The 22805-nt window shown below is 37.1% G+C and overlaps 1 protein-coding gene across 1 annotated transcript in view; it reads left to right on the top strand.

Moving 5' to 3' along the window:
- Window positions 1-12108: 12108 nt before the first annotated feature.
- Window positions 12109-22805, top strand: part of LOC128644229 (potassium-transporting ATPase subunit beta-like) — a gene marked incomplete at its 5' end in the record, with an annotated part of 30365 nt that continues 19668 nt past the window's right edge. The window contains one exon of the mRNA XM_053696919.1: window positions 12109-12311. Within this exon, the coding sequence (XP_053552894.1) occupies window positions 12109-12311 (203 nt within the window). The remainder of the gene's footprint in view (window positions 12312-22805) is intronic.

Raw genomic sequence — 22805 nt, 5'->3', positions numbered from 1 at the left:
TAGTTCTCTATTTGACAAGTGTTTGGTATGCACCCACCGGAGATTTTACTAAACGTCAAACCACCCCTTTTTCTTTTTTTTTTCTCTCCTTCTCTTCTTCCCGTCCTCTGATTTCTCCCCTATTCCTCCCTAATTTTCTCTTTCCTTTTTCTCCCCCTTATGAAACCCTGGTCCCATAATGGACAATAGGATCCTTACATCTACTAACTCTCTGTTCAATGAGGTTAAGAACAGAGGTCTTCATATTTATACCAAGGTTAGCCAGGGTACGAATAAATTCTTAAATTTTCAAAACTAGCGACTCCATGAAAACCTAATGAACATGTAATCTATATGTTAACAATGAACATTTTCTTTCTATAACTTTTTTTTGCTGCTTATATAGACTGTGACATAGTTGTTTTGTACACTGGCCCATAATAAAGTATATTCAGTATCAGTATTAGTATAAGTAACACTTCATTGTAAAGAGAAAAAATCTCTAAATTAGGAATGATGTGACTCCTCGATATGCCATAGTTAATATAAAAATTGCAATGATATATATCAGTTTTAATGTGATAATATAGGAGGGTACAGAATTTGTCTGCTTTCAACTACAAATAAATCTGCAAACCCATGAGACCATTTATTTAAGGACAGTAATCTATATGTAAGATGATTGATGACAATGATGAATACTTGAGGGGACAGTAAACATCCTGTAGTTACAAGACATTTCTAAACGTTTTAAAACAAATTAACATCCTTTTTACTGCAATTGTTTTTCAATAGCCACCATTTGCCTTATTTGAAAAAGCAAATCTGAGCTTTAGTCTACAGACAACAAAGTTAGCTACAGTCATAATGATAGTATAAAAACATAATTTATGTAAGAACTTACCTGATAAATTCATTTCTTTCATATTAGCAAGAGTCCATGAGCTAGTGACGTATGGGATATACATTCCTACCAGGAGGGGCAAAGTTTCCCAAACCTCAAAATGCCTATAAATACACCCCTCACCACACCCACAATTCAGTTTAACGAATAGCCAAGAAGTGGGGTGATAAAAAAGTGCGAAAGCATATAAAATAAGGAATTGGAATAATTGTGCTTTATACAAAAATCATAACCACCCAAAAAAGGGCGGGCCTCATGGACTCTTGCTAATATGAAAGAAATGAATTTATCAGGTAAGTTCTTACATAAATTATGTTTTCTTTCATGTAATTAGCAAGAGTCCATGAGCTAGTGACGTATGGGATAATGATTACCCAAGATGTGGATCTTTCCACGCAAGAGTCACTAGAGAGGGAGGGATAAAATAAAGACAGCCAATTCCTGCTGAAAATAATCCACACCCAAAATAAAGTTTAATGAAAAACATAAGCAGAAGATTCAAACTGAAACCGCTGCCTGAAGTATTTTTCTACCAAAAACTGCTTCAGAAGAAGAAAATACATCAAAATGGTAGAATTTAGTAAAAGTATGCAAAGAGGACCAAGTTGCTGCTTTGCAAATCTGATCAATCGAAGCTTCATTCCTAAACGCCCAGGAAGTAGAAACTGACCTAGTAGAATGAGCTGTAATCCTTTGAGGTGGAGATTTACCCGACTCAACATAGGCAAGATGAATTAAAGATTTCAACCAAGATGCCAAAGAAATGGCAGAAACTTTCTGGCCTTTTCTAGAACCAGAAAAGATAACAAATAAACTAGAAGTCTTTCGGAAAGACTTAGTAGCTTCAACATAATATTTCAAAGCTCTAACAACATCCAAAGAATGCAATGATTTCTCCTTAGAATTCTTAGGATTAGGACATAATGAAGGAACCTCAATTTCCCTACTAATGTTGTTAGAATTCACAACTTTAGGTAAAAATTCAAAAGAAGTTCGCAACACTGCCTTATCCTGATGAAAAATCAGAAAAGGAGACTCACAAGAAAGAGCAGATAATTCAGAAACTCTTCTGGCAGAAGAGATTGCCAAAAGGAACAAAACTTTCCAAGAAAGTAATTTAATGTCCAATGAATGCATAGGTTCAAACGGAGGAGCTTGAAGAGCCCCCAGAACCAAATTCAAACTCCAAGGAGGAGAAATTGACTTAATGACAGGTTTTATACGAACCAAAGCTTGTACAAAACAATGAATATCAGGAAGATTAGCAATCTTTCTGTGAAAAAGAACAGAAAGAGCAGAGATTTGTCCTTTCAAAGAACTGAAGAAACTGTAAAATTCTCGGAATTCTAAAAGAATGCCAAGAAAAATGATGAGAAAGACACCAAGAAATATAAGTCTTCCAGACTCTATAATATATCTCTCTGGATACAGATTTACGAGCCTGTAACATAGTATTAATCACAGAGTCAGAGAAACCTCTTTGACCAAGAATCAAGCGTTCAATCTCCATACCTTTAAATTTAAGGATTTGAGATCCTGATGGAAAAAAGGACCTTGCGACAGAAGGTCTGGTCGTAGCAGAAGAGTCCACGGATGGCAAGAGGCCATCCGGACAAGATCCGCATACCAAAACCTGTGAGGCCATGCCGGAGCTACCAGCAGAACAAACGAGCATTCCTTCAGAATCTTGGAGATTACTCTTGGAAGAAGAACTAGAGGCGGAAAGATATAAGCAGGATGATACTTCCAAGGAAGTGATAATGCATCCACTGCTTCCGCCTGAGGATCCCGGGATCTGGACAGATACCTGGGAAGTTTCTTGTTTAAATGAGACGCCATCAGATCTATTTCTGGAAGCTCCCACATTTGAACAATCTGAAGAAATACCTCTGGGTGAAGAGACCATTCGCCCGGATGCAACGTTTGGCGACTGAGATAATCCGCTTCCCAATTGTCTATACCTGGGATATGAACCGCAGAGATTAGACAGGAGCTGGATTCCGCCCAAACCAGAATTCGAGATACTTCTTTCATAGCCAGAGGACTGTGAGTCCCTCCTTGATGATTGATGTATGCCACAGTAGTGACATTGTCTGTCTGAAAACAAATGAACGATTCTCTCTTCAGAAGAGGCCAAGACTGAAGAGCTCTGAAAATTGCACGGAGTTCCAAAATATTGATCGGTAATCTCACCTCCTGAGATTCCCAAACTCCTTGTGCCGTCAGAGATCCCCACACAGCTCCCCAACCTGTGAGACTTGCATCTGTTGAAATTACAGTCCAGGTCGGAAGCACAAAAGAAGCCCCCTGAATTAAACGATGGTGATCTGTCCACCACGTTAGAGAGTGTCGTACAATCGGTTTTAAAGATATTAATTGAGATATCTTTGTGTAATCCTTGCACCATTGATTCAGTATACAGAGCTGAAGAGGTCGCATGTGAAAACGAGCAAAGGGGATCGCGTCCGATGCAGCAGTCATAAGACCTAGAATTTCCATGCATAAGGCTACCGAAGGGAATGATTGTGACTGAAGGTTTCGACAAGCTGAAATCAATTTTAGACGTCTCTTGTCTGTTAAAGACAGAGTCATGGACACTGAATCTATCTGGAAACCCAGAAAGGTTACCCTTGTCTGCGGAATCAATGAACTTTTTGGTGAATTGATCCTCCAACCATGATCTTGAAGAAACAACACAAGTCGATTCGTATGAGATTCTGCTAAATGTAAAGACTGAGCAAGTACCAAGATATCGTCCAAATAAGGAAATACCACAATACCCTGTTCTCTGATTACAGACAGAAGGGCACCGAGAACCTTTGTAAAAATTCTTGGAGCTGTAGCTAGGCCAAACGGCAGAGCCACAAACTGGTAATGCTTGTCCAGAAAAGAGAATCTCAGGAACTGATAATGATCTGGATGAATCGGAATATGCAGATATGCATCCTGTAAATCTATTGTGGACATAAAATGCCCTTGCTGAACAAAAGGCAAGATAGTCCTTACAGTTACCATTTTGAACGTTGGTATCCTTACATAACGATTCAATATTTTTAGATCCAGAACTGGTCTGAAGGAATTCTCCTTCTTTGGTACAATGAAGAGATTTGAATAAAACCCCATCCCCTGTTCCAGAACTGGAACTGGCATAATTACTCCAGCCAACTCTAGATCTGAAACACAATTCAGAAATGCTTGAGCTTTCACTGGATTTACTGGGACACGGGAAAGAAAAAATCTCTTTGCAGGAGGTCTCATCTTGAAACCAATTCTGTACCCTTCTGAAACAATGTTCTGAATCCAAAGATTGTGAACAGAATTGATCAAAATTTCTTTGAAAAAACGTAACCTGCCCCCTACCAGCTGAGCTGGAATGAGGGCTGCACCTTCATGTGGACTTAGAAGCAGGCTTTGCCTTTCTAGAAGGCTTGGATTTATTCCAGACTGGAGATGGTTTCCAAACTGAAACTGCTCCTGAGGATGAAGGATCAGGCTTTTGTTCTTTGTTGAAACGAAAGGAACGAAATCGATTATTAGCCCTGTATTTACTCTTAGATTTTTTATCCTGTGGTAAAAAAGTTCCTTTCCCACCAGTAACAGTTGAGATAATGGAATCCAACTGAGAACCAAATAATTTGTTACCCTGGAAAGAAATGGAAAGTAGAGTTGATTTAGAAGCCATATCAGCATTCCAAGTTTTAAGCCATAAAGCTCTTCTAGCTAAAATAGCTAGAGACATAAACCTGACATCAACTCTGATAATATCAAAAATGGCATCACAGATAAAATTATTAGCATGCTGAAGAAGAATAATAATATTATGAGAATCATGATCTGTTACTTGTTGTGCTAAAGTCTCCAACCAAAAAGTTGAAGCTGCAGCAACATCAGCCAAAGATATAGCAGGTCTAAGAAGATTACCTGAACACAGATAAGCTATTCTTAGAAAGGATTCAATTTTCCTATCTAAAGGATCTTTAAACGAAGTACCATCTGACGTAGGAATAGTAGTACGTTTAGCAAGGGTAGAAATAGCCCCATCGACTTTAGGGATTTTGTCCCAAAATTCTAATCTGTCAGACGGCACAGGATATAATTGCTTAAAACATTTAGAAGGAGTAAATGAATTACCCAATTTATCCCATTCTCTGGAAATTACTTCAGAAATAGCATTAGGAACAGGAAAAACTTCTGGAATAACCACAGGAGATTTAAATACCTTATCTAAACGTTTAGAATTAGTAACAAGAGGACCAGAATCCTCTATTTCTAAAGCAATTAGTACTTCTTTAAGTAAAGAACGAATAAATTCCATTTTAAATAAATATGAAGATTTATCAGCATCAATCTCTGAGACAGAATCCTCTGAACCAGAAGAGTCATCAGAATCAGAATGATGATGTTCATTTAAAAATTCATCTGTAGAGAGAGAAGTTTTAAAAGATTTTTTATGTTTACTAGAAGGAGAAATAACAGACATAGCCTTCTTGATGGATTCAGAAACAAAATCTCTTATGTTATCAGGAACATTCTGCACCTTAGATGTTGAGGGAACTGCAACAGGCAATGGTACATTACTAAAGGAAATATTATCTGCTTTAACAAGTTTGTCATGACAATTAATACAAACAACAGCCGGAGGAATAGCTACCAAAAGTTTACAGCAGATACACTTAGCTTTGGTAGTTCCAGCACTAGACAGCGATTTTCCTGAAGTATCTTCTGACTCAGATGCAACGTGAGACATCTTGCAATATGTAAGAGAAAAAACAACATATAAAGCAAAATTGATCAAATTCCTTAAATGACAGTTTCAGGAATGGGAAAAAATGCCAATAAACAAGCTTCTAGTAACCAGAAGCAAAGAAAAAATGAGACTGAAATAATGTGGAGACAAAAGCGACGCCCATATTTTTTGGCGCCAAATAATACGCCCACATTGTTTGGTGCCTAAATGCTTTTTGGCGCCAAAAATGACACCACATCCGGAACGCCGACATTTTTGGCGCAAAAGGACGTCAAAAAATGACGCAACTTCCGGCGACACGTATGACGCCGGAAACAGAAAAGATTTTTTTGCGCCAAAAAAGTCTGCGCCAAGAATGACGCAATAAAATGAAGCATTTTCAGCCCCCGCGAGCCTAACAGCCCACAGGGAAAAAAAGTCAAATTTTTAAGGTAAGAAAAAATGATTGATTCAAATGCATTATCCCAAATATGAAACTGACTGTCTGAAAATAAGGAATGTTGAACATATTTAGAACTTTATAAATAAAGTGCCCAACCATAGCTTAGAGTGTCACAGAAAATAAGATTTACTTACCCCAGGACACTCATCTACATGTTTGTAGAAAGCCAAACCAGTACTGAAACGAAAATCAGCAGAGGTAATGGTATATAAATAAGAGTATATCGTCGATCTGAAAAGGGAGGTAAGAGATGAATCTCTACGACCGATAACAGAGAACCTATGAAATAGACCCCGTAGAAGGAGATCACTGCATTCAAATAGGCAATACTCTCCTCACATCCCTCTGACATTCACTGCACGCTGAGAGGAAAACCGGGCTCCAACTTGCTGCGGAGCGCATATCAACGTAGAATCTAGCACAAACTTACTTCACCACCTCCATAGGAGGCAAAGTTTGTAAAACTGAATTGTGGGTGTGGTGAGGGGTGTATTTATAGGCATTTTGAGGTTTGGGAAACTTTGCCCCTCCTGGTAGGAATGTATATCCCATACGTCACTAGCTCATGGACTCTTGCTAATTACATGAAAGAAATACATTGTTTTACAGTTATTATCAGTTACAGAAAGGTATGTAGCAAGGTTAGCCTTGAGAAGTCAGTAGAATGCATTTAAAGTTCTGAGAATTAGAAAGTCTTCAATTTTTTGAACCTAGTGACATGAAAAGAATGCAAAATTAATATATATATATATATATATATATATATATATATATATATATATATATATATATATATATTGCAAAATTGTTTCATTAGGCATAACTAAAGGGACAGGATATGTTATATAAAGTGCAGAATTATGTAACATAAGAAGGATAGTCTTTGCTATTATTAAATAATGAAAAATACTGAATTTGGCATCTGAAACTTTACTTACATTGTAAGCGCAGCCGTCCACTTTAGCACAGAAGGTTATTAACAAGTGTCATGGGCTGGCTGTCTAATGACAGGGAGACAGATCATGTCATTCAGCTACTGTAGCATGCTCCTGTGATAAGGCAAAGCTATTGGATGCTTTACCTAGCACAGAAGCACACTACATTTAGTTGAAACGCTCAAACTGTCAAGCTTGTGACACATTTGTTAAAAATTTTGCTGTGCCATAGAGGATGGCTGCACTTTCCATACTTTTAAACATTTTTTTAATAGGAAAGAGTATCCTTATGTTACACTATTCAGCTCTATGACATTCCCTGCCTATTTAGTTAGGCATAATGAAACAATTGAGCAATATAAATATTTATTTTGCTCTGTTTTCATGTAATTAGGCTATGAAAAAGACTTTCTAAAGCACAGAATGTTTTATATAAAAATCTCAAGATTTGACTTTCCCTTTAATCACCTAGACAACATAGATTACATACGGAGAGCAACTTTGCACTTCTGCGAACCCGTATTCATATAAATATACACATACAAATACATAAATATATATGTATACATTCATAAGAGAAATATTAATAAATGTGTCCCAATGGATCCCTATGCAAAACTCCTTTTCTAACGCCTGACATTTCATAACTTTGAACCTTTATAACTTTTTAATGCAATAAAATGTATTTATCATTTTATCAGACAGTGTTAATATGAGTGTTACTATACTGTCCAATGTATTTTTGATATGTTTTATGCAACTTTTTAATCAGTTTTTTAGAAGCGTTGTTAACCAAAGTGCAAACCACGATCACAAGAGTGTGATCGCATAAGGGGGTAGATTTATTAGAAATACTTGTGCAATGATAAATGCCAACAGCTTATGCTGTCGGCATTTAGCAAGGCCGCGCGGACATGATTTGATACAGAGAATCATGTCCACTCGACCCTTTGTAAATCTACCCCTTACTATCAACATGTAATAGGAGTAAAATTACATTTGCGCTCTTAAAGTCGCAATTTTGCCCAAATGCGAGCGCACGGAAGTGTGCGCTTAAACGGACATGTTAGGTTAGGGGGGTTAGCTGGTTAGGGGGTATTTTATGATGGAGTGTGTGGCAGTTTAAGGGTTAATAGAGTAGAGGGGACTGTGATGGGCTATGCAGCTGGTTAGAGGTTAATAGGGTAAAGGGGACTTTGCGGTGGACAATCTGGCAGTTTAGGGGTTAATAGTGCAGTGGGCAATTTGTGCTGGCTTTGTGGCAGTTTAGGGGTTATTAGAGTAGGGGGCTTATGGCGATTCGGGTTAGCGCCTGAGTATAGGTGCTTTTTCCACTTTTCTCTCTCCATTGAAGTCTAAGGGAAGTACATTAATGCAGTCACAATATTCTAACTTCTGCTCTTTCAGTGCGTCGGGATAGCACGCAAGCAAAAAATATTTACTTTCAACTTGTTATACATGCGCTACCAAAAGAGAGCAAAGAGCAGAAGTCAGGCGGAGTGGGAGCGGGAATTACCGATCCACTCATAATCTAGCCCAGTATGGCAACTCAGGTCTTTTATTATCATAATCCTGCTAGCCCTAGCGAGAGCCTAGTTAAGAGAAAAATCACCAAGCTGGTCCTGGATATCATTGAATATATTAGGGAAATGGAAGAATATGTGCATAACCCCCTATGGTACTATTGACGTGCATATATTGTATGGGCACAGTGGCAGAGTAATCAGATCTAATCCATAAAACTATCTGCTCAATATTTTTTTTAAGCTCCTTTTTACTGGTGAAGTCAAAGGTGTAAGGGGAGTCTTTAGCCCACCCCCCCCCCTTTTTTATCTTTTCTCTTCTAGGGCCTGAACATCTAAAACTCACCACCATGGAGAGAAATCACACAAAATCTTTGGGAGTTTTTTTAGACCTTATATTGTAATACAGGAGTCTTTCCTTCAAACAGAGAAGCCTGCATAGTGAGATAAACATCTCTTAAAGGAACACAAAACCCCCCAAAATGATTTCATATTTAGATAGAGCATAACTTTTTAAACAACTTTCCAATTGACTTCTTTTATTTAATTTTTCTTCATTCTCTTGATATCCTTTGTTGAAAAGAATATCTAGATAGGCTCAGGAGCTGGGAGCTAGCTGTTTATTAGTGTCTGCGCATATATGCCTCTTGTGATTGGCTTACCGATCTGTTCAGCTAGTTCCCAGTAGAGCATTGCTGCTCCTTCAAGAAAGGATACCAAGAAAATAAATCAAAATTGAAAATAGAAGTAAATTAGAAAAATGTTTACAATTGTATGCTTTATCTAAATAATGAAAGAACAATTTTGTGTTTCATGTCCCTTTAATGTAAAAATTGCATTTCTAAAATGATTTGAGGGGCCGCGCTGTTCTGTCGAGACTACTGAGATCATCTCACCAGATCAGAGAGCTTTAGATCATCCGGCCCCTAGTCTCAACCTGTTTATCACTAGGTCAATTACACTTGACTTGATACATTACCGTATTCTGATAATCACTGATATATGCAGAGATGTAATTATATTATTGATACCCAACGCTATCTCCCTACCAGAAGTCTGATGCCTCAACACTTTAGGGCTCATGCCTCAAATCAGAGTTATAATGTATTTGTCCCTCTCTATTCCTCATCTGTGTCACATATCTGAATATGCTATGGCCTAATAGTTTATGCTTCTTGAATTACTAGCTTTTCAGAGATGTTCTGCTGCCTTCCTAGTTTAAGCTTTTATGTTCCATTCATTATTACTGTGATTTCTACTCTTCTAAAGTTCTCTCACTATTTGATCTTATGAAAGCAGATGGCTAATTGTGCTTTTTAACTATACCGTTATTTTATGATCTAAGAGTTACTGATGCATCTCTGTTTTCTTGGAGTTTTGACTGTGTACAATTTCATAATGTGAGTAAATTGGAAAGGTTTTTTTACTTTTTATTACAAACTCTAACTGAATCATGTAAGTTTAATTTTAACTTTAGTGTCCCTTAAAGGGACATTAAACACTTTGAGATGGTAATATAAAATGATAAATTGTATATAATAAAACAACTCTGCAATATATTGCATTATTTATTTTGTCCTCTTTGCCTGTAATTCCATTCTGAAATTGTGAGCTTTTCAGTTCCCGTTAGAAATGGAAGTGCAGAACACTGTTAAATCCAGCACAACCATTGGCTGCACACTCTAGTGACCTATTTATAACTGACCCTAATTGGCCACAGCAGAGAAAGTAACACAAGTTACAACATGGCAGCTCCCAGTGTTTTATAGACACTAAAACTTTACACTTATTTTGTCACTTTTTAAACAACTAATGAAACTTTAAAAAATACATCTACATGTTAGTCATGGACTAATCTTTTCTTTATGCATCATTCTATCTAGCATGTATTTAGTGTTTAATGTCCCTTTAAGCTTCAGTTGTAAATAAAGGAATTTAAGGAATGAAGCATTTATTTTCTAAAAACAAACCAACAACTTATGTTCTGTGCTTTTAATCATTCACTGCCTCCACCTCTTCATAAAGCAATTTTATTTTTTTTGACACTTGGTTATTCCAGCTACTAATGGCTGACTATGAAAGTCTATAGCTGTGCACTACAATGCCGCTGCTAGACTGAAACCTCAGCTTGCGCTGCTATAGACTTACATAGAGCAGGGGGTTAGCTCCTGTTTGCTGTACTGCCGCATGTCAAAAGAAAAAAAAAATGCTTTGTGGAGGGGGGTTGATTAAAAGCACGGAAACTAAAGTAAATTTTCATAGAAATGAAGCACTTTCATTTCTTAAACTTAGTTACATTTAACCCCTGAAGCTTAACGTATATAAAGCACTTTGAATGACTTTACCATCACTGTAAAAGTTGCAATATTCCAATTTTGCTCACGCATTCAGAGGTGAAGGCAAATTCAATGTGCAGCTGCAATTTTCATAACCTGACTAACTTTTATACTGATTTTATTTGTTATAACATTCTAGATTTATATAGAATTAGAAAGTTATATTAATATAAAGTATGTATCAAATTAGGATATTTTCTTATTTGATTGGCGCTTATTTTTAGAAATGCATAATTATGCAGCCCTGCGTGACTAGCTGACCGTGCAATTTCAGAAATCAGCCATTTTGGAATATAAGATTCCTAAGAGTAACATTTTGTACTAGAGAGGGTCTATAGCATATTTTGAACATTCACAAAATAAATAAAAAATAAGAATTACAATAGCTTGTGACTAGAGTGTGATGTTCTATCTAGGGGATGACGACCATAGCAGGGTAGGTTGAATATTTGGCTAACAGAGCGCCTAGCATCATTATGTTTGCAGGATATATTACTGTGCTACTTAAGTCTAAAAAAAAAAAAAAAGAAGGCACTTTTCTCATTCCCCTTTGGTTATTTACCATAGAAAATCCAAAAATGTCCCCTCTACCTTTTAACTGCCACCTGAAGCATAACGGTAATGTAGAATTTACCATAGTTATTAACAAAATATTTATTTAGTTTATTAATAAAGGGACATAAAACCCAACATGTTTTTTTTCATGATTCAAGTAGAGCATGCAACTTTAAAGAACTTTTAAATTTACTTTGTTCTCTTTGTATCCTTTTTTAAAAAGAATACATTGTTAGGCTCAGGAGCTGGCTGCTCATATCTGCCTGTTGTCATTGGCTTACAGATGTTTTCAGCTAGCTGCAACAAATGCATTGCTGCTCTTTCAATAAAGGATACCAAGAAGACAAGGCACAATTAATAATATAAGTACATTAGAAAGTTGTTTAAAATTGTATGTTCTATCTCAATAATGAAAGAACATTTTGGGATTCATTTGTCCTTAACCTTATATTACTGACAGGCAAGTAAAATTGGGGTACACATGATAAAAGTTGTTTTTTCACTTTCCTATTTTGCCTTTATTTACAGCTTCAGGACAAAGTCATGCAAGAACTGTTAATGAATACTCAGGATAGCTTGGGATATGCATTAGGGTAGAGTATATGGGGCTTTCTGGTTTCTGCCATCAAAATGTGTTTTTGTGTTGGAAATGTGTACATTTAATTTTTATTTTTTTCTCATGCAAAGTGTATTCCACAACAAAGCAAGAAGAGATGATGAACAAAAACTGCACAAATGTCATGGATGTAAATTCATTGCTGTCGGGTTCTGGCCGCAATAAATTTGCCTGTCAGTTTACAACTAACATGCTTGGAAACTGCTCTGGGAAAGATGATCCAACCTTTGGCTTCGCATCTGGACAGCCCTGCATTCTTATTAAAATGAACAGGGTAAGCTTTTTTTTTATGAGGATTTAATCAAGATTCAGCAATAAATCACAAAGGTTAATCAAATGTATATATTATAAATTAATAAACTAAAGAATGTTTCTATCAACAAAAAACTCTACACTCTATCTGCCTTATTTATGCTGCGTGTAAGCATATCTGCCTCAAGACTACAGTTTGTTATTTAAAGGGGCACTAAACCCAAATTTGTTATTTTATGATTCAGATAGAGCATGCAATTTTAAGCAGCTTTCTAATTTACTCCTATTATCATTTTGTCTTTGTTCTCTTGCTATATTTATTTGAAAAGCAAGAATGAAAGCTTAGGAGCCGGACCATTTTTGGTTGAGAACCTGGGTTGAGTTTGCTGATTGGTGGCTTAATGTAGCCACCAATCAGCAAGCGCTATCCAGGGTGCTAAATCAAAAATGGACCGGCTCTTTAGCTTAGGTTCCTGCTTTTTCAAATAAAGATAGCAAGAGAATGAGGAAAAAATAATAATAAGAGTAAATTAGAAAGTTGCTTAAAATTGTATGCTCTATCTGATTCATGAAAGAAAAGAAAACAATTGGGTTTAGTGTCCCTTTAAAACTACTTAATTTATAACTGCAGAAAATTATGAATTTCAGAGAGGGCCATAATAGTTAAAAAGTTACATGCTCTAGTTTCTTATAGCATGTAATTTTAAAACTAGTGACCCTTCAGTGATATGTGTTTAACCCCCACAAAAGGGTTATATGTTTAACCCCTTTACAGGGTGGTTGTAGATATGTGGTATATATGTGTGTGTATGTACGTGTGTTATTTTTATTTTATTTTTTTTCCAAAAAGCTTTATTGAATTAACATAGACAGAGTGTTCTTTTTATTTATATAAATAAACTGGCATTCAAAAGTTTGGGGTCACTCAAACATTTTCTTATTTTCCATGAAAACATACATGAATTGAGTTTGAATAGGAAATTTAGTCATTGACAAGGTTAGAAATAATGAATTGTAAGTGAAATAATAACTATGTCCGTCAAACTTTGCTTTTGTCAAAGAATCCTTCACGTGCAGCAATTACAGCCTTGCAGACCTTTGGTATTCGAATTGTCAATTTTTTGAGGTAATCTGAAGAGATTTCAGCCCCTGCTTCTTGAAGCACCTCCCACAAGTTGGATTGGCTTTATGCGCACTTCTTACGTACCATACAGTCAAGCTGCTCCCACAACAGTTCAATAGGGTTACGGTCAGCTAACTGCATCTTCCCTTAATAGTTCTTTCATAGTTTTGAGCTCTGCTTTGGGTCATTGTCCTGTTGTAGGAGGAAATTGTCTCCAATCAAGCGCAGCCCACAGGGTATGGCATTGTGAACCAAAATGGAGTGCTAACCTACCTTCTTCAAGTTCCCTTTGACCATGTATAAATCTCCCTCTTTACCACCACACCATCACATTGCCTCCAACATGTTTGAAATGTGGCGTCAAGCAATCCTCCAGCGTCTTTTCATTTGGTCTGCATCCCACAAATATTTTTATTTCTGATCCTTACATCTCAAACTTAGATTCATTTGTCCGAAACACTTTTTTCCAATCTTCTTTTGCCCATCATAGCGGCAGATTACAAGTGGAGTGCATACTTTTGCGCCAGAGCGATAAGGGGTTTATCGCGGTGGTTTGTGCATTTATGTAAGAACTTACCTGATACATTCATTTATTTCATAGTGGCGAGAGTCCACAAGCTTGTTACTGATGGGGTATACATTCCTACCAGGAGGAGGCAAAGTTTCCCAGACATCAAAAGCCTATAAATAACCCGCCCACCTCACTCATACCTCAGTTTAACACATAGCCAAGAGGTGAGGTGTTTAAGGAGGAGCTGTAATTCTCTGAGGCGGAGATTGGCCTGCCTCCAAATAAGCTTTGTGAATTGAGTTTTAACCAAGATGCTAATGAAATGGCAGAGGCTTTCTGACCTTTTCTGGAACCATAAAAAAGAACAGAAGTCTGCCTAAAATCCTTAGTAGCATCAACATAGTATTTAAAAGCTCTTACTACATCCAAAGAGTTTAAAGATCTTTCAAGAGTAGATCTAGGATTAGGACATAAGGAAGGAACAATAATTTCCCTACTAATGTTAGAATTCACAACGTAAGGTAAAAATTTGAAAGAAGTCTGCAAAACTGCTTTATCTTGATGGAAAATCAGATAAGGAGACTCACAAGAGAGAGCAGACAATTCTGAAACTCTTCTAGCAGAAGAGATAGCCAACAGAAACAACACTTTCGAAGAAAGTAATTTAATATCCAAAGAATGCATAGGCTCAAAAGGAGGAGCCCTTTAGAATATTTAGTACCAGATTTAGACTCCAAGTATGAGAAATAGATTTAACCTCTTAAGGACATATGACGGAATTTTTCCGTCATAAAATAATTGAGCAAACTGAAAGCTGTGTCCTTAAAGGGTTAATGACAGGTTTAATACAAATTAAAGCCTGAGCAAAACAGTGAATATCAGGAAGTTTAGCAATCTTTTTGTGAAATAAAACAAAAAGAGCTGAGATTTGTCCTTTCAAAGTACTGGCAGACAAACCTTTATCCAAACCATCTTGAAGAACCCTAGGTATCCTGAAAGAATGCCAGGAATAATCATGAGAAGAGCACCATGAAATATATGTTTTCCAAACCTAATGGTAAATCTTCCTTGAAACAGGCTTGTGAGCCTGAATCATAGTGTTAATCACAGAGTCAGAGAAACCTCTATGACTGAGGACTAAAAGTTCAATTTCAATGCCATTAAGTATAGAGATTTGAGATCTGGATGGAAGAACAGACCTTGGGATAGAAGGTCTGGTCTTAAAGGAAGAGGCCAAAGCAGACAACTCAATATTTAAACAAGGTCCGCATACTAAATCCTGTGTGGCTATGCTGGAGCTATCAGAAACACATAAGATTGCTGCTAGAGCATCTAACATCTTTGCCTGAGGATCCCTGGAGCTTCAGAGGTATCTGTGAAGTTTGTTGTTCAGACGAGAGACCATCTATTTCTGGAGGGCCTCACATCTGTACAATTTAATAGAATAGATCTGGATATAGACCACTCCCCCAGATGTAGAGATTGACGGCTGAGATAATCCGCTTCCCAGTTGTCTACACGTGGGATATAAATTGCAGTGATTAGACAAGAGAGTATTCGAGATATTTCTTTCATAGCTAGGGGACTATGAGTCCCCCCTTGATAATTGACATGTGCCACTGTTGTGATATTGTCTGTCTGAAAACGAATGTAAGGTTCTCTCTTTAATAGAGGCCAAGTCTGAAAAGCTCTAAATAGAGCATGGAGTTCCAGAATATTGATTAGTAACCTCGCCTCTCGAGGATATCAAACTCCCCAACCTGTAAGACTTGCATCTGTTGTGATCACAGACCAGGTAGGACAAAGAAAGGAGGCCCCTTGAAGAATAAAGTGGTGGTTTAACCACCAAGTCAGAGAAAGCTGTGCATCAGGATTTAAGAAAATCAGTTGTGATACCTGAGTGTAATCCTTGCACCATTGGTGTAACATGCAAAGTTGTAGAGGTCTCAAATGAAAATGAGCAAAGAGGATTGCATCCAATGCTGCAATCATGAGACCTAAAACATCCATACACATGGCAATTGAAGGCAATGATAGGGACTGAAGGCAATGATAGGGAGTGAAGGTTTAGACAAGCTGAAACCAATTTAAATCGTCTCTTTTCTGTTAGGGATAGAGTCATGGACACTGAATCTATCTGAAAACCTAAAAAGTTGACCTTTGTCTGAGAAATCAAGAAACTCTTTGGTAAATTAATCCTCCAACCATGTCTTTGAAGGAATGACAATAGTTGTTTTGTGTGAGATTCTGCTAAATGAAAATATTGAGCTAGTAGCAAGATATCATCCAAATAAGGAAACACCGCAATACCCTGCTCTCTGATTACAGATAGAAGGGCATCAAGAATCTTTGATAATATTCTCTGAGCTATTGCTAGGCCTAATGGAAGAGCGAAAAATTGGTAAGAAAATCAATAATGATCTGGGTGAATTTGGATGTGAAGGTAAGCATCCTGTAAGTCTATTGTGGACATAAAGTGACCTTGCTGAACAAAAGGCAAAATGGTCCTTATAATCAACATCTTGAGTCAGGACTCTTACAAATCAATTTAAAGTTTTCAGATCCAAAATTGGTCAGAAAGAACTTTCCTTCTTTGGGACACTGAAAAGATTTGAATAGAAACCCAACCCCTGTTCCTGTGGATGAACTGGGACAATCATCCCCAAAAGTTCTAGATCTTAAACACATTTCAGAAATGCTTGGGCCTTCACTGGGTTCTTTGGTACATGGGTGAGAAAGAATCTTCTTCCCACGAGAGGTCTTATTCTGAATACAATTCAATACCCCTGAGAAATAATATTCTGAATCCACTGATTTTGGACAGAATCTGCCCAAAATTCTTGAAACAGTTTTAGTCTGCCCCCACCAGAAGAACTTTATTGGGGGCAGCACTTTTACGCAGGCTTAGGGGCCAGATTTGGTTTCTTAAATGGTTTGGATTTATTTCAATTTGGAGATGGTCTCCAATTAGAGCCAGAGGCTTTAGGGGATGGAACAGTTTTCTGTTCTCTATTCTGATGAAAGGAACGAAAACGGTTAGAAGCTTTAGATTTGCACTTAGATTTTTTATCTTGAGGCAAAGATACTAAGATACAAAGATACTAAGAGAAAAAAAGGGAAGAGAAAACAAAAAGGAAGAGAAAAACAGTATGCCCTATGCCAGCACAATCCATTAAGGGGAATATAGAAAAGATAAAGCTATCAGGTGGTGGCTACTGGTCTGAGAGAAACACAAGCCCCGCTCCCAAAAACACTGTATTGCTAGCAGATGAATTTACAAAAAGAAGTATTTATTAAACAATTCATACATATAAACTTAAAACAATAAATGATAAGTGCCTATATAAAATTGGTACCAATCCTCCAAAAGCCATTGGGAAACACAAAAAATCCCCTTTAAATGAAAAGAGCTCAAAAAGGATGATGATAGATGATAGTAATAAGGTGACTGATGTCAGCGTCTATGAGCCTTCATAGATTAAAAAAGAACAGCTAATATGATACTCCCATATGCTTATTTCACATCAGAGTCTCTTTCACATAGAGTCCATGCCAAATAACAGACAATATTCCAAGCAAGTGACAACGAGCACATAAGCAGTGAGAATAAAGCAGCAGGCAATTTCGGAGAATGTTAGCTAGCAGGGAAGCAGCTGAAACACAGCTTAAATTTCTGGGAGGGATTACAAACCACAAGGAAAGTTACGCCTTAAAAAAGCCGCATTGAGTATCCCCAGCGGCGAAGCATGTGTAGTGTTTTGCTTTACTACCTCGGCAAGGCCAGTCAAGCATCCTAATCCACTCTGACCATTTGGATGACTGCATGCCATACTGGCCACATAGACCAAGCTACAAAGTTTCAGCAATAGCAATCCACATTGGGAGATACAGGGGGAACGCTAATGACCTGGATAGCCGTAAACAAATCAACATATACATGGCCTCGGTACAGCCATGAAGATTGGTGAGACCTAACCTCTCTCTCGCTTTATCATTAGGGTCCCTTAGGCGAGGGCAAGCCCTCAGTAGGTCATACCCTGCAAGTGAGAAATACTTAGTTGTGATCTGGGAACCTGTACTCAATGTCCATATTTACGGATGGTCTGTATTGCATGGACTGCCTAAATGTCGCTCCATTGCTAACCTGTCTGTGCATTGCATGAACTGCTTCCCTGCTAGCTAACATTCTCCGAAATTTCCTGCTGCTTTATTTTTGCTACTTATGTGCTCATTGTCACTTGCTTGGAATATTGTGTGTTATTTGGCATGGACTCTATGTGAAAGAGACTCTGATGTGAAATAAGCATACAGTATGGGAGTATCATATGAGCTGTTCTTTTTTTCATCTATGAAGGCTTATAGACACTGACATCAGTCACCTTATCCCATTACTATAATCATAATTGTTTTGAGCTCTTTTGATTAAAAGGGAATTTTTTGTCTTTCTCGATGGCCATTGGAGGATTGGTACCAATTTTATATAGGCACTTAGTTATTGTTTTAAGTTTATATGTATGAATTGTTTAAATACTGCTTTTTGTAAATTCATCTGCTAGCAATACAGTGTTTTTGGGAGAGGGGTTTGTGTTTCTCTCTGACCAGTAGCAGACATCCCAACCAGCAAAAACTACTTTCAGGGAGGTGGCTTCACTAGCTACTGCGCCGCCACCCCCACCCTCGCAGTAATATATTGGACACCTTGAAACCCTAAATAAGATAGAGACTTATCATTAAAGTAGCTTCCCGCTAAAGTCACATTAAAAAAAAAATTGCTTTATTGCTCACCCACATAAAACAAACCTATTTTCCAGTGATCGTATGCTTGTTGAATGCTTAAATATTTTAGAATACGAAGTTTAATTACGTGCAGTAAATAAGGTAGTATTTTTGTTTTTATTTGATTAAAATCAGTGGGGACTTTTTGGTTACTGATGCATGCTTTGAGGGTTCTATAACGTCCCAGTAACTAAAGGCATTCCTTAAAGAAACACTTTTCTGAATTTTGGCCACATTGGATCATGGTACTTGGAGTTTCAGGGACATTGCATTCCATTTGCTGGCATCAGGGAGCCGCTATTACAATCAGGGAGACTCCCTGAACTTCAAGGAGAGTTGGGATGTCTGCAGTAGCCACCACCCCCTGCGCTGATAGCTTTATCTTTCCTATATTCCCCTTAATAGATTGTGCTATTCCTTTTATTTCTCTTAATATTTATTATACCCCCTTGCACCCCTGGAAACATTATTTTTTAGATATTCAGGGTTATCCATTATATTATCTGATTGGGATTTAGCTGGTGCACCGCCACCCTCTTTATATATGTGTTTGTACAGATGTATTTAAGTATTTGTGTTTTACTGTATATTTACTGTAAATATTTTACATTCAAATGTTCTTCACTTACAATACTTTTTATTGTACATACATATATATATATATATATATATATATATATACAGGGAGTGCAGAATTATTAGGCAAATTAGTATTTTGACCACATCATCCTCTTTATGCATGTTGTCTTACTCCAAGCTGTATAGGCTCGAAAGCCTACTACCAATTAAGCATATTAGGTGATGTGCATCTCTGTAATGAGAAGGGGTGTGGTCTAATGACATCAACTCCCTATATCAGGTGTGCATAATTATTAGGCAACTTCCTTTCCTTTGACGAAATGGGTCAAAAGAAGGACTTGACAGGCTCAGAAAAGTAAAAAATAGTGAGATATCTTGCAGAGGGATGCAGCACTCTTAAAATTGCAAAGCTTCTAAAGCGTGATCATCGAACAATCAAGCGTTTCATTCAAAATAGTCAACAGGGTCGCAAGAAGCATGTGGAAAATCCAAGGCGCAAAATAACTGCCCATGAACTGAGAAAAGTCAAGCGTGCAGCTGCCAAGATGCCACTTGCCACCAGTTTGGCCATATTTAAGAGCTGCAACATCACTGGAGTGCCCAAAAGCACAAGGTGTGCAATACTCAGAGACATGGCCAAGGTAAGAAAGGCTGAAAGACGACCACCACTGAACAAGACACACAAGCTGAAACATCAAGACTGGGCCAAGAAATATCTCAAGACTGATTTTTCTAAGGTTTTATGGACTGATGAAATGAGAGTGAGTCTTGATGGGCCAGATGGATGGGCCCGTGGCTGTATTGGTAAAGGGCAGAGAGCTCCAGTCCGACTCCGACGCCAGCAAGGTGGAGGTGGAGTACTGGTTTGGGCTGGTATCATCAAAGATGAGCTTGTGGGGCCTTTTCAGGTTGAGGATGGAGTCAAGCTCAACTCCCAGTCCTACTGCCAGTTTCTGGAAGACACCTTCTTCAAGCAGTGGTACAGGAAGAAGTCTGCATCCTTCAAGAAAAACATGATTTTCATGCAGGACAATGCTCCATCACACGCGTCCAAGTACTCCACAGGTTGGCTGGCAAGAAAGGGTATAAAAGAAGAAAATCTAATGACATGGCCTCCTTGTTCACCTGATCTGAACCCCATTGAGAATCTGTGGTCCATCATCAAATGTGAGATTTACAAGGAGGGAAAACAGTACACCTCTCTGAACAGTATCTGGGAGGCTGTGGTTGCTGCTGCACGCAATGTTGATGGTGAACAGATCAAAACACTGACAGAATCCATGGATGGCAGGCTTTTGAGTGTCCTTGCAAAGAAAGGTGGCTATATTGGTCACTGATTTGTTTTGTTTTTGAATGTCAAAAATGTATATTTGTGAATGTTGAGATGTTATATTGGTTTCACTGGTAAAAATAAATAATTGAAATGGGTATATATTTGTTTTTTGTTAAGTTGCCTAATAATTATGCACAGTAATAGTCACCTGCACACACAAATATCCCCCTAAAATAGCTATAACTAAAAACAAACTAAAAACTACTTCCAAAACTATTCAGCTTTGATATTAATGAGTTTTTTGGGTTCATTGAGAACATGGTTGTTTTTCAATAATAAAATTAATCCTCAAAAATACAACTTGCCTAATAATTCTGCACTCCCTGTATATATATATATATATATATATATATATATATATATATATATATGAAAGGGCAAGTAGAATGTTACAGACCAGATCACTGGAATGATAACAAAAAGCACTAATAGATATGCGCCAGTATTGAAAAAGAAAGAATTGCAGCTATTGTGATAAAAAATAGAGCAGGTGTTAGTAAAACACTCGCACCTGTTCAGATGTGTAAATGTAGAAGGAGAAAGGGTTTCAACAGCGCAAATAATTTCTATACTATAACATGAAACATAAAAAAGCAATAGGACATATAAAAACCAAATGCAAAATGACAAAACCAATATAAAAAAGTCAATAAAGATAGTAATTATCTCTATATAACTCATGATTCCAATGTAGAAATTAGATGGGTTAATATTCCCCTTACCAGAATATACCTCAATCTAATTAGGTAAGTTGCCGCAACTGGTAGAGGGTGATGCAATTCCAGTGTGTATATATGAAGAACAGTGTTGTGCCATCCACCACTATATCAGCCTTTCTCTCTTCTATAATATCCCTGGGGAGGAAAAATCACGGAAGAACACCTACTCCAAGAGGTGGATTGCACGACACTGATCTTCATATATACACACTGGAATTGCATCACCCTCTACCAGTTGCGGCAACTTATCTCATTAGATTGAGGTATATTCTGGTAAGGGGAATATTAACCCATCTAATTTCTACATTGGAATCATCAGTTATATAGAGATAATTACTATCTTTATTGACTTTTTTACATTGGTTTTGTCATTTTGCATTTGTTTTTTATATGTCCTATTGCTTTTTTATGTTTCATGTTATAGTATAGAAATTATTTGCGATGTTGAAACCCTTTCTCCTTCTATATATTTATATATATATTTATATATATATATATATATATATATATATATATATATATATATACCTATATATCTATTCCTAAAGATATATAGGTATATATATGTATTTTACATTAGGAGTATGAGATATGTATAGAAATATATATTTAATAATAAAAAGTACATTATTTTCTATGTGAAGAACATAGAAATGTTAAATATGTGTAACGCTTCGGGGATCGCAACTTAAGACTAGCGCTGTTGGGTTAGTGCACATGAAGAATTGCTATTGTCAATGTGTGTTCTTGAAATATTATATATAAAAAATAATTTATGTAAGAACTTACCTGATAAATTCATTTATTTCATATTGGCAAGAGTCCATGAGCTAGTGACATATGGGATATACAATCCTACCAGGAGGGGCAAAGCTTCCCAAACATCAAAATGCCTATAAATACACCCCTCACCACACCCACAATTCAGTTTAACGAATAGCCAAGTAGTGGCAGGATAAAATAAGGAGTAAAAAAGCATACAAAAAAGAGGAACTGGAAATAAAATTGTGCTTTTATACAAAAATCATAACCACCATTAATTTCTTTCATATTGGCAAGAGTCCATGAGCTAGTGACGTATGGGATATACAATCCTACCAGGAGGGGCAAAGTTTCCCAACCCTCAAAATGCCTATAAATACACCACCCACCAAACCAACAATTCAGTTTAACGAATAACCAAGAAGTGGGGTGATAAGAAAGGAGCAAAAAGCATCAACAAGGAATTGGAATAATTGTGCTTTATACAAAAAAATCATAACCACCATAAAAAGGGTGGGTCCCATGGACTCTTGCCAATATGAAAGAAATTCATTTATCAGGTAAGTTCTTACATAAATTATGTTTTATTTCATGTAATTGGCAAGAGTCCATGAGCTAAAGACGTATGAAATAGCAAACACCAAAGATGTGGAACTCCACGCAAGAGTCACTAGAGAGGGAGGGATAAAAATAAAGACAGCCAATTCCGCTGA

This window comes from Bombina bombina, unplaced genomic scaffold (assembly GCF_027579735.1).
Source record: "Bombina bombina isolate aBomBom1 unplaced genomic scaffold, aBomBom1.pri scaffold_823, whole genome shotgun sequence".
Classification (NCBI taxonomy): domain Eukaryota; kingdom Metazoa; phylum Chordata; class Amphibia; order Anura; family Bombinatoridae; genus Bombina; species Bombina bombina.
Note: the sequence above shows the minus strand (reverse complement) of the source record. Positions and strands in the feature narration are given on the sequence as shown.